Raw genomic sequence first — 12,959 nt, 5'->3', positions numbered from 1 at the left:
TTGAAGTTAGATGTTTGAGACCAGCCTGGGCAACATAGAAAAGCACCATCTCTATTAAAAATTTTTTTTTTTAGTTAGAAAGTAAGCTGGGGCTGGGCGTGGTGGCTCATGACTGTAATCCCAGAGCTTTGGGAGGCCGAGGCGGTCAGGAGTTCAAGACCAGCCTGGCCAACAGAGTGAAACCCTCTCTCTACCAAAAACACAGAAAATTAGCTAGGCATGGTAGTGGGCATCTGTAATTCCAGCTACTTGGGAGGCTGAGACAGGAGAATCACTTGAACCCAGGAGGCAGAGATTGCAGTGAGCCGCGATTACGCCACTGTACTCCAGCCTGGGTAACAGTGCAAGACTGTCTCAAAAAAAAAAAAAAAAAAAAAACTAGGCATAGTGGTGCACACTGATAGTCCTAGCTACTTGGAAGGCTGAGGTAGGAGGATTGCTTGAGCCCAGGAGTTTAGAGGCTGCAGTAAGCTGTGATCACGTCACTGCACTCTAGCCTGGGTGACAGAGCGAGACCTTGTTGCTTGAAAATAAAAAATATCAGCTATGATTTTGCCCACTTATTTTTCACTGGGCAAGTGGTTACTGTGTGTGTGCCCCTAGACCCATGTACCACTCAATCTGACACTTGGCTGTGTATCAGCATGGTGTCAAGCACTTTATTTTGCTTAATTCAGTCTTCCAGCAACCCAGGAAGGCAGGTTCTGTTGTTATCCTCTTTTTACAGAGAAGGAAGCTGAGGCTGTTGTGCTTCCTACACAGCACACCAATAACATTGAAACCCTGCCAAGGGTTGTGTTGAGGGTGGTCACCTTTACGCCAAGTCCTGGGCTGCTCTAACAGGCCCCTTTATCTCCCCAGGTGGCCCTGTGCACCCAGGTGGCCCTGGGCATGGAGCATCTGTCCAACAACCGCTTTGTGCATAAGGACTTGGCTGCTCGAAACTGCCTGGTCAGCGCCCAGAGACAAGTGAAGGTGTCTGCCCTGGGCCTCAGCAAGGATGTGTACAACAGGTAGAAGGGCACGTGTCGGGTGGGGGCTCCTTCTTTTTTCCCAGAGGGTGAGGGGCAGAGGACAGACAGTTTGGAGGTATGGGAAAGGGTTTAGTACCTGCTTAGTCCAAAGCTAGAGGGCCTGGAACAGGGAAGAGCTTTCTCATCCTTTTTCTAAGAGTATAGCAGGTGGCCAGGTGTGGTGGCTCATGCCTGTAATCCCAGCACTTTGGGAGGCTGAGGTGGGTGGATCCCGAGGTCAGGAGTTCAAGACCAGCCTGGCCAAGATGGTGAAATCACTTCTCTAATAAAAATACAAAAATTAGCTGGGTGTGGTGGCAGGCGCCTGTGATCTCAGCTACTTGGGAGGCTGAGGCAGAGAATTGCTTGAACCCAGGAGGTGGAAGTTGCAGTGAGCCGAGATCGAGCCACTACATTCCAGCCTGGGTGATAGAGCAAGACTGCATCTCAAAAAAAAAAAAAAGAGAGAATGCAGCAGGCTTCCCAGCCAGTGGGCCACAAGTCCTTGATGGTTGTAAAATGTCTCTAGTGATTAAATAAATATATAAATAAATAAACCTTTTTCTAAAAAAATAGGCAAACTTGATAAGGATTTTTAAATAGTCTAATTTTATGGCTCCCTCTGTAACTTCCTGAACTCAGTCATTATTATTTTGAAGTCTGAGACTTACAGCTCAGCACCCATGCCAGAGCTTGCTCTAGAGAGCCTATGTGGGCTCCACAGCACTGCTGGGAATGTCCCCTCGAGTCCCCCAGTTCCATGTCACCCCCGTTTGTCTATCACTGTAGTGAGGATTGGTTTATCACTAATAAAGCTCTTTCCATTTAATGGTTCTTATTTTTTACATTTTTATAACCAATATAGAAAGTATGTATGACTGTTAGCTTTTCTGTTAACATTTAGGCAAAGTTTGATCTTTAGTGGAATTTTTTTTTTTTTTTTTGAGATGGGGTTTCGCTCTCCTTGCCCAGGCTGGAGTGCAATGGGACAATCTTGGCTCACTGCAACCTCTGCCTCCTGGGTTCAAGCAATTCTCCTGTCTCAGCGTCCCAAGTAGCTGGGATTACAGGAGTGTGCCACCACACCTGGCTACTTTTTTGTATTTTGTAGAAACAGGGTTTCACCGTGTTGGTCAGGCTGATCTGAAACTCCCGACCTCAGGTGATCCACCCACCTCAGCCTCCAAAGTGCTGGGATTACAAGCATGAACCACCACGCCCAGCCAGTAATGGAATTTAACCATCAAATCCTGTGTGGTTGCCTCCAGATTTTGTCTAGTGTACTCCCATGCTCAGCATACCTGTGACCAATTTCTTGGTGTCTGTATGTAGAAAGGCTGGGCTCCAGCTTGGGAATGAGTTCCAGACGCGGGGGATGAGGCTGCAGCGCCAGGCCACGCTTCTCATCCCACCTCACCCCTGGGTTGCTTCTCTCCTGCAGTGAGTACTACCACTTCCGCCAGGCCTGGGTGCCACTGCGCTGGATGTCCCCTGAGGCCATCCTGGAGGGTGACTTCTCTACCAAGTCCGATGTCTGGGCCTTCGGTGTGCTGATGTGGGAAGTGTTTACACACGGAGAGATGCCCCATGACGGGCAGGCAGATGATGAAGTGCTGGCAGGTAGGCAGCCGCATGGCTAGGGGAGGATTCCAGATGGGCCCCAGATGCAGGCCCTGCTCAGGGCCCCAGGGCCGGTTCAGCCTGCCTCCCATCTCAGGGCTGCTACTGAGCAGGCACACAGATACGGCCACTCTGATTGTTAAAATACTGCAATACTTTTATATTGGTTGGTAAATAGCCTTTGCCCCTAGTACCCACTCCAGCCACTCTGCCACCCACTTCAGCTCCTATGCATGGACCCCATCCTACCAGCCAGAGTGAGCAGGGCCAGGAGAGTCATCTTTTATCATTGCGAGTGCCCACCTACCGTGCCCAGCACTGCCCCAGAGGCATCCTTGGGTGGCTGCTTGTAGGAACTGCGAGCTCCACAAAGTGTTGAACAAGCTGTTGAATGTTTTGGCCAACATTGCACCTACTGTCTTCCCTACAGATTTGCAGGCTGGGAAGGCTAGACTTCCTCAGCCTGAGGGCTGCCCTTCCAAGCTCTATCGGCTGATGCAGCGCTGCTGGGCCCTCAGCCCCAAGGACCGGCCCTCCTTCAGCGAGATTGCCAGCGCCCTGGGAGACAGCCCTGTGGACAGCAACCCGTGAGGAGGGAGCCCAGTGGGCTGTGCCTCAGGATGGCATGGGCAGGGGAGGACATCTCCAGAGGGGAGCTCACAGCATGATGGGCAAGATACCTGTCCTCCTGGGCCCTGAGGCCCCTGCCCTAGCGCAACAGGCATTGCTGAGGTCTGAGCAGGGCCTGGCCTTTCCTCCTCTTCCTCACCCTCGTCCTTTGGGAGGCTGACTCGGACCCAAACTGGGTGACTAGTTGGGTCTTGGGCTGGGCAGTTTTCTCTGCCACCTCTTCCCCTATCAGGGACAGTGTGGGTACCTCAGGTAACCCCAATTTCTGGCCTGCAACTTCTCCCCTTGACCGGGTCCAACTCTGCCACTCACCTGCCAACTTTGCCTGCGGAAGGCGAAGCTTGGGATGAGCTGGGTCTGGGGGGAGTTCCTTACTATTCTCAAGTTCTGGGCACACAGGGTTAAGGAGTCTCTTGGCCCACGGGTCCCACTTGGGGGTCTAGACCAGGACGGTAGAGGACACAGCAAGTGAGTCCTCCGCACTGTGGGCTGTGCAGGCTGACCCAGACCCATGCCTTCCCCCACCCTTCTCTCCTTTCCTCATCCTAAGTGCCTGGCAGATGAAGGAGTTTTCAGGAGCTTTTGACACTATATAACCCGCCCTTTTTGTATGCACCATGGGCGGCTTTTATATGTAATTGCAGCGTGGGATGGGTGGGCATGGGAGGTAGGGGTGGGCCCTGGAGGAGATGAGGAGGGTGGGCCACCCCTACCCCACACTTTTATTGTTGTTTTTGTTTTTGTTTTGTTTTGTTTTTTGTTTTTGTTTTTTACACTCGCTGCTCTCAATAAAGAAGCCTTTTTTACAACCTGTTTCTGAGACTCATTCCCTGCTCTTGCTCATGAAAGATGTTCCTTCTTCCCCCACTGATCAGAAAGGGCCATGTGCGGGCTGGCTGCGGTGGCTCATGCCTGTAATCCCAGCACTTTGGGAGGTTGAGGCCAGTGGATCACCTGAGGTCAGGATTTCGAGACCAGCCTGGCCAACAAGGTGAAACCCCGGTCTCTACTGAAAATACAAAAATTAGCTGGGCCTGGTGGCAGGTGCCTGTAATCCCAGCTACTCGGGAGGCTGAGACAGGAGAATCGCTTGAACCCAGGAGGCGGAGGTTGCAGTGAGCCAAGATCTCGCCACTGCACTCCAGCCTGCCTTACAGAGCAAGACTCCATCTCAAAAGAAAAGAAAAAAGAGAAAGGGCCATGTACCTTCATGGATTCTGGTGGGGCTTAGACAGGATGAACCGGTGGACACTGGTTCTTCTCTACAGTTTGCAGGGCAGGTGAGCATGCAGGCATGAAGGAGGCAAGATCACCTGTTGTCTGTGCAACCCTAGGCTGCCCTCTTGACTGTCACCTAGACAGGACTAATCCTTGTGCTCAGATGGGGACAGTAGAAGTGTGAAGGGGAGCCAGTTAGAGTAGGATTGGAGAAGGAGTTAGTGACAGACTCAGGTCTCTGAGTCCTTTGAAGACTCGAGGAGGGAGGCAAAGTAGGTAGAACCAAGCAGGGAGACAGTGCTTAATGCCTGGATATTGTGTCATGAGTTATCCTTTGCCTCATTCCAGTAACTTCAGCCTGGTTCACCATCTAAAAGAAACAAGTCCTGAGCTCTGAAACTGCCCTAGTTCCTTTACTCCTCACCAAACGTTTGAATAATAAAAATAACAGCAGGCCGGACCTGGTGGCTCACACCTGTAATCCTAACACTTTGGGAGACTGAGGCAGGAGGATCACTTGAGTCCAGGAGTTTGAGACCATCCTGGCCAACATAGTGAGACCCTGTCTCTACAAAAAATTTAAAAATTAGCCAGGTGTGGTGGCATGTACTTGTAGTCCTAACTACTGGGGAGGATCACTTGAGCCCAGGAGTTTGAGATGGCAGTGAGTTATGATCACAACACTGGACTCCAGCCTGGGTGATCAAGTGAGACCCTGTCTCCAAATAAATAAATAAATAAATAAATAAATAACAGGCCTGCTGGGCACAGTGGCTCACACCTGTAATGCCAGCACTTTGGGAGGCTGGGGCATGTAGATCACAGGGTCAGGAGTTATGAGACCAGCCTGGCTACCCCATCTCTACTAAAAATACAAAAATTAGCTGGGTGTGATGGTACATGCCCGTAATCCCAGATGCTCTGGGGGCTGAGGCAGGAGAATCGCTTGAACCCAGGAGGCAGATGTTGCAGTGAGCCGAGATTGCACTCCAGCCTGGGTGACAGAGCAAGACTCTGTCTCAAATAAATGAACAGGCCAGGTGCGGTGACTCATGCCTGTAATCCCAGCACTTTGTGAGGCTGAGGTAGGCAGATCACAAGGCCAGGAGTTTGAGATCAGCTTGGCCAACATGATGAAACCCCATCTCTACTAAAAATACAAAAAATTAGCCAGGCGTGGTGGTGCACATTTGTAATCACAGCTACTCAGGAGGCTGAGGCAGGAGAATTGCTTGAACTTGGGAGGTGGAGGTTGCAGTGAGCCGAGATCACGCCACTGCCCTCCAGCCTGGGTGACAGAGCAAGACTCCGTCTCAATCAATCAATCAGTCAAACAGGCCACAGGTACAGTGGGTCACGCCTGTAATCTCAGCACTTTTGGAGGCTGAAGTGAGAGAAATGCCTGGGCAACATGACTAGACTCCATCTCTACAAAAATTTTAAAAAATTAGCTGGGTGTGGTGCCTGATGCCTGTAATCCCAGCACTTCAGGAGGCTGAGGCGGGTGGATCACCTGATGTTAGCAGTTCAAAACCAGCCTGGCCAACATGGTGAAACCCCATCTCTACTAACAATACAAAAGATAAGCGGGATGTGGTGGTGTGTGCCTGTAATCCCAGCTACTTGGGAGACTAAGGCAGGATAATCATTTGAACCTGGGAGGTGGAGGTTGCAGTGAGCCAAGGTTGTGCCTTTGCACTCCAACCTGGGCAAGAGAGACCCCATCTCAAAAAAAAAAATTTTTTTTTAATTAGCTGGGTGTGGTGGGGTATGCCCATGGTCTCAGCTATTCTGGAGGCTGAGGAGGGAGGATCTCTTGAACCCAGGAGGTTCACACCACTGCACTCCCAGCTGGGTGACAGAGCGAGACCCTGTCTCAAAAAAAAAAAAAAGAAAGAAAGAAAGAAAAGCTAATTTTTTGAAGACTTGCTCTGTACTAGTCACTTAATATGCATTATCTCATTTCATGTCTGCAACTCCTCTGTTAGCCAGTTGAGATTATTTCCATTTCACAGATTAGGAAACTGAGTCTCAGGGAAGTCAAGTAGTTCGACCATGGTTACACAGCTAGTAAGTGAGCCATAGTCGCTGATATACACCATGTATTGCATCCTTCAGATGTGTTGAAGTGGGGAAAAATTTTTCTAGAACAGTGTTTTTCTAACTCTGGGTTGCGACCAGGATTAGAAAAAAGGGGAAAAAAGAAATGTAATAGGCGCTATCAGAGTACACTGTATCCTGTAAGGGTAAGTGTTGTTTTACAAAATTTTGTTATATTTGCTTCATATTTGTATATATTGGATAGTGTGTTAGTCAGCTGTTGGGTGGTGATACTTCATGGTAATCCCCACATTTTAGTAGCTGACGAGGTTTTTTTTTCTGACTCATGGATCTGCAGGTTGGTGAGGGTTGGTTGATTTTAGCTGTGCTTGTTGCCAGGCAGAGGTCTGGTTTAGGTCTAGTTTGCTGGTACCCAGAGCATGCTCTTGCGCAGTGGCAGCGTGTAAGAGGTCAAGCCAAACCATGCAAGCACATTTCAAACCACAAGTCTGAGCTGGCACCATGCCGTGTGCCTGTAGTCCCAGCTACTTGGGAGGCTGAGGCAGCAGGAGGAGGTTTGCTTGAGCCCAGGAGTTTGAGGCTGTAGTCTGTAGTGTGCAATGATTGTGCCTGTGAATAGCCACTACACTGCAACCTGGGCAAAATAGCTAGACCTCATCTCTTACACACACACACACACACACACACACGTCTGTTAGCATTTTATTGGCCAAAGCAAGTCACATGGTAAAACCCAACAACACCAGTAGGACACACTGCAAAGTCACACAGCAAGGATGTGGATTTATAATTCCAACAGAGGGTGTGAAGAGTTGGGAGCAATCATCTAATTGACCACAGGTTGCAATGTAAAAATGATTTCTGAGGAGGCTGAGGCAGGAGAATTGCTTGAATGTGGGAGGCAGAGGTTGCAGTGAGCCAAGATTGTGCCATTGCACTCCAGCCTGGGCAACAAGAACAAAACTCTGTCTCAAAAAAAAAAAAAATGATTTCAGACTGTGGGTTGCACTCGGAAATATTTGAAAGGCACTGCTCTGTAAATTCATTAGTCACTAAATCCTCGTCTAACTCTTGTTCTTCCTTGAGCACTCTATAGTGGCTAACATTGTTGGCCAGGCCTTCCTCTTCAGAGACTCTCCTCCTTCACCTTTTTACAGCATCTCCAGTTTCTCTGGCCAGTCCTCTGGCCCTGGCTGAAGCTTTTCTCCTGCCTGCTCCAGCTCCAAGAGATAGCTAATCTCCTGAGACTGTCATTGCCCTTCCTTTTCCTTCCTTCCTTTGTTTTTTTTCTTTCTTCCTTCCTTCCATCTTTCCTTCCTCTCTCTCCGGAGCTCTTTCTTTCTTTCTTTCTCCCTCTGTTCCTTCCTTTTTCTCTCCTTCCCTCCTTCTTTCCTTCCTTCCTTCCTTCCTTCCTTCTTTCTTTCCTCCTTCCTACCTAAGGTATCACTCTGTTACTCAGGCTGGAGTATGGTGGAGTAATCATGGCTCACTGCAACCTCCATCTCTTGAATTCAAGAGATTCTCCTGCCTCAGCCTCCTGAGTAGCTGGGATTACAGGTGCCTGCCACCATACCTGGCTAATTTTATTTTATTTTATTTTTTTTAGTAGAGAGAGGGTTTCACCATATTGGCCAGGGTGGTCTCAAACTACTGACCTCAAGCGATCCACCTGCCTTGGCCTCCCAAAGTGCTGGAATTACAGGCATGAGCCACCGCACCTATTTTTGCTTAATTTTAAAAGAAAAATATAAAAGTAATATTGATTGTCAGCTGGGCGTGGTGGCTCACGCTTGTAATCCCAGCACTTTGGGAGGCCGACGCGGGCAGATCATGAGGTCAAGAGATTGTGACCATCCTGGCCAACATGGTGAAACCCTGTCTCTACTAAAAATACAAAAATGAGCTGGGCATGGTGGCTCGCGCCTGTAGGCCCAGCTACTTGGGAAGCTGAGGCAGGAGAATCGCTGGAACCTGTGAGGTGGAGGTTGCAGTTAGCCAAGATTGCACCACTGCACTTCAGCCTGGCTACAGAGTGAGACTCTGTCTCAAAAAAAAAAAAAAAAGTAATATTGATTGTCAAAGAAGTCACATGGTACAGACTTATATAAAGCCGAAAAGCACAGCCCTTTTGTCTCTTGTCCCAAACCTCACTCTCCGTAGGTAAGCACTATTAGAGTTTGGAATGTGGCTTTCCAGACTTTTCTTGGGCACAATGACTCATAAATTCTCTTCCATTACTTCTAATGCTGCCATCACAATTGATACCCTCTTTGCCTCTGTGTGAAATTATGAATCCCTGGGTAAAGTTTAATTCCAAGTGAAAAAAAGATTTAAGGTATTTTGACAGTAATTTTTTTTTTTTTTTGAGACAGAGTCTCATTTCGTCACCAGGCGCCAGGCTGGAGTGCATTGACGCGACCTCAGCTCACTGCAACCTCTGCCTCCCGTGTTCAAGCAATTCTGCTGCCTCAGCCTCCCAAGTAGCTGGGACTACAGGCACGTACCACCATGCCCAGCCAATTTTTTTGTATTTTTAGTAGAGATGGGGTTTCACCATGTTGGCCAGGATGGTCTTGATCTCTTGACCTCGTGATCCGCCCGCCTCGGCCTCCCAAAGTGCTGAGATTACAGGCGTGAGCCACCGCGCCCGGCGAGGAATTTTTTTTCTTTAATTGAGAGGGTCTTACTCTGTCATCCAGATTGAGTGAAGCGGCACCATCATGGCTCACTGCGGCCTGGGCTCAAGTGATCTTCCTGCCTCAGTTTCCCTAGTAGCTGAGACTACAAATGCGTGCCACCATGCCCAAACATTTTTTTTTTTCAGACAGAGTTTCATTCTTTCACCCAGGCTAGAGTGTGAAGTGGCATGATCTCGGCTCACTGCAATTTCCACCCCGCGCCCCCGGCCCCACCACTGGGTTCAAGCAATTCTCCTGCCTCGGCCTCCTGAGTAGCTAGGATTATTGGCACATACCACCACGCTCAACTAATTTTTATATTTTTAGTAGAGATAGGGTTTTGCCATGTTGGCCAGGCTGGTCTTGAACTCCTGACCTCAGGTGATCCACCTGCCTCGGCCTCCTGAAGTGCTAGGATTACAGACGTGAGCCACCTCACCTGGCCCAATTTTTTCTTTTTTAAGAGAAGGGGTCTCATTATGTTGCCCAGGCTGATCTCATATTCCTGGACGCAAGTGATCGTCCCACCTTGACCTCGAAAAGTGCTGGGATTATAGATGTGAGCCACTGCACCCAGCCATGACAGTAATTTTTTTTTTTCCTGAGATGGAGTCTTGCTCTGTTGCCTAGGCTGGAATGCAGTGGCGCGATCTCGGCTCACTGCAACCTTTGCCTCCCGGGTTCAAGCGATTCTCCTGCCTCAGCCTCCTGAGTAGCTAGGACTACAGGCACACGCCACCACGCCCAGCTAATTTTTGTATTTTTAGTAGAGACGAGGTTTCATCATGTTGGCCAAGATGGTCTTGATCTCTTGACCTCATGATCCGCCTGCCTCGGCCTCCCAAAGTGCTGGGATTACAAGTGTGAGCCACCGTGCCCGGCCAACAGTAATTTTTAAAAGCAATCCTTAATATTTGTTTTGTTTTACTTGGGTGATAAAAGTTAGAAGAAACAAAGAAAGGTCTGGGTGGAATCTGTGTGATGTGAGGGATCTGGCTGAAATTCTCATGCACTTCCAGAGGTCTTTCAGGGTCTGGGGTGGACATGAGCTCCCCTCTGTTGCAAAGGCCTACTCTGATGAGGTCTCTTTGGAGGAACATTTCAACTTCCCATTTCAGAGCAGCCAGGCAGGGAGCTTCCCTGAGCTCAGTAGGCTGTGTCGGGTCTATGGCCACCATCGGCTCCAGATGACAGTGCTCCTGTGGGTACCTAGGTCCATTATTATCAAAAATTCCGATTTTTTTTGATAGAGGTTGGATATTCAGATTTTTTTTTTTTTTTTTTTTTTGAGACAGAGTCTCGCTCTGTAGCCCAGACTGGAGTGCAATGGCCCCATCTCAGCTCACTGCAAACTTTGCCTCCCAGGTTCAAGTGATTCTCCTGCCTCAGCCTCCCGTGTAGCTGAGATTATAGGCGTGCGCCACTATGGCCGGCTAATTTTTTGCTTTTTTTTAGTAGAGATGGTGTTTTGCCATGTTGGCCAGGCTGGTCTTGAATTCCTGACCTCAAGTGATCCACCCGCCGCAGCCTCCCAAAATACTAGGATTACAGGCGTGACCCACCGCGCCTGGCCAGGTATTCAGATTTTTAAATGTTATAAGGTCCAAGTAAAACACATCTATGAGATAGTTTTTGATTTTGACTTTATCCCTAGCAATACTTTTGGCTCTGGAACCTGCAGTAATCCAATAGTGTGGGTATAGATCTCCTCCTGACTCCCTGTGGTGACAAAGGACATGAAGCTGGGCCATCCCAAGCAGACAAAGAAGCTGTGACACCAACACTGGTGTGCAATGACCCAGGAGTTGGGAGAAATTGGAGAGAGAACGGCCTATTTGGAGGGTAGCTAAGGACTGTGTTCTTCCCAGACAACTGCTCTCTGCCACATCTATAGGAGCTCCCCTATAGATGTGAAGGGGAACTCCTATAGATGTGGCAGACAGCAGTTGTCTGTCCCTGCTGAGGGATGTCACCCTTGCATATGTCTAAACTAGGAGGCTCAAATGAAAAAGTCTTTAGAGGGCAGGTGGGAATGAAATCCCAGGGCTTTGGCTGTAATATTTTGGTGCTCAGACAAAACATGACCCCAAGCATCATTTGTGGCCCCTAAAACTCTTCTGGAACCTATTTATCTATTTGACCTGTTCTTCCTCTTGGGCTAACATGTGCCATATGTTGAAGTACCTGTGGTAAAGAGTAAATTGGTGGGGGGAGGGGCAACCTCTTTAAAACTATTGGGGGCTGGGCGCCATGGCTCAGGCCTTTAATCTCAGCACTTTGGGAAGCTGAGGTGAGAGAACAGCTTGAGCCCAGAAGTTTGAGACCAGCCTGGGCAACATAGGGAGACCTCATCTCTATCTTACAAAAATACACGCTATGTTTTATTCATTATATACACTATATTTTACTGATCACTTGCACATATTTTATTTCAGTATTTCTCAAAGCTTTTGGATCGTGACTCACAGTAAGAAATGCAGTTGATATTGTCACATACACTGAATAAGAAATGGACAATATCCCACCTTCTTGACCTATAAAATGGTAATTTTATAGGGTTCAACTTATATATAATGCAAATGTTTTATGCAGCAATATTTGACTTTGCTTTTTGTGATACCCATTAATTAATTCTTTTAAATGTCAATTGTAGCATACTGAATTGATATTACTACCACTACCAGTAATGAATAGGTTACAGTCAACTGCTTTATTAAATCTTCACAATTTTTCAGGTAGGAATAATCAGTCTCCCAACTCCTTAAACATTCGAAGATGCTAGGATGAGATGACTTACTCCAGGTAACTCCTATTGCCTAAGCACTGACCAATTACTCTGTCCTTTAGTCTTTATCTCATTAAATCTGCATTAAGAATTTCATGGAGTAGGCTGGACATGGTGGCTCACACCTGTAATGCCAGCACTTTGGGAGGCTGAGGCTGGCGGATTACTTGAGGTGACCAGGAGGTCAGTGGTTCGAGACCAGCCTGGACAACATGGCAAAACCCCATCTCTACTGAAAATACAAAATAATTAGCTGGGTGTGGTGGCGGACACCTGTAATCCCAGCTATTTGGGAGGCTGAGTCAGCAGGAGAATCGATTGAACCTGGGAGGCGGAGGTTGCAGTGAGCCGAGATTGTGCCAGCACTCCAGCCTAGGCGACAGAGCAAGACTCTGTCTCAAAAAAAAAAAAAAAAAATCTCATGGAATGGATAGCAACATTGATGAATATGGAGTTTGGAAATATCAGATCACTTGTTTCCAGGCACAGGGCTACCAAGAGGCAGATTCCAGATTTAAATAATTCTCTAACAGCAAAGCCCAAGCTATTTTCACTGCTTTGGCAAAAACATCCAGACACAGACTTGGATCGCTTGAGGCCAGGGGTTCGAGATCAGTCTGGGCAACACGGCAAAAAACCATCTCTACAAAAAATACAAAAATTAGGCCACTGTGGTGGCATGCGCCTGTAGTCCCAGCTACATGAGAGGCTGAGGTGGGAGAGTCGCTTGAACCCAGGAGGCTGAGGTTGCAATGAGCCAAGATCGCGCCACTGCACTCCAGGTTGGGCGACAGAGCGATACCCTGTCTGAAAAAGAAAATTTATTTTTCCTCCAATGGGCTTTCCAGAGAAGGGTGTGTATGTGCGTATGTGTGCGCGACCGTGCTTACTTGCTTAAACTTTCTGTCAGGCTACACTTTCCCAGATCTTTGCACTGGCGGTAGGGTGGGCTTT

The 12,959-nt window shown here is 48.3% G+C and overlaps 1 protein-coding gene across 1 annotated transcript in view; it reads left to right on the top strand.

Moving 5' to 3' along the window:
* The window catches only part of PTK7 (protein tyrosine kinase 7 (inactive)), a 79,416-nt gene extending 75,344 nt beyond the window's left edge, over positions 1-4,072 (top strand). Inside the window, exons 21-23 of the mRNA XM_064360379.1 lie at positions 862-1,013; positions 2,455-2,633; positions 3,064-4,072. Of these exons, the coding sequence (XP_064216449.1) occupies positions 862-1,013; positions 2,455-2,633; positions 3,064-3,224 (492 nt within the window). The 3' untranslated portion in view covers positions 3,225-4,072. The remainder of the gene's footprint in view (positions 1-861; positions 1,014-2,454; positions 2,634-3,063) is intronic.
* Positions 4,073-12,959: the final 8,887 nt, after the last annotated feature.

This window comes from Aotus nancymaae, unplaced genomic scaffold, assembly GCF_030222135.1.
Source record: "Aotus nancymaae isolate 86718 unplaced genomic scaffold, 86718_ANA_hifiasm-v0.15.2.pri h1tg000040l, whole genome shotgun sequence".
Classification (NCBI taxonomy): Eukaryota; Metazoa; Chordata; class Mammalia; order Primates; family Aotidae; genus Aotus; species Aotus nancymaae.
The sequence above is the reverse complement of the archived record's forward strand: the minus strand, read 5'-3'. Positions and strand labels throughout refer to the sequence as shown.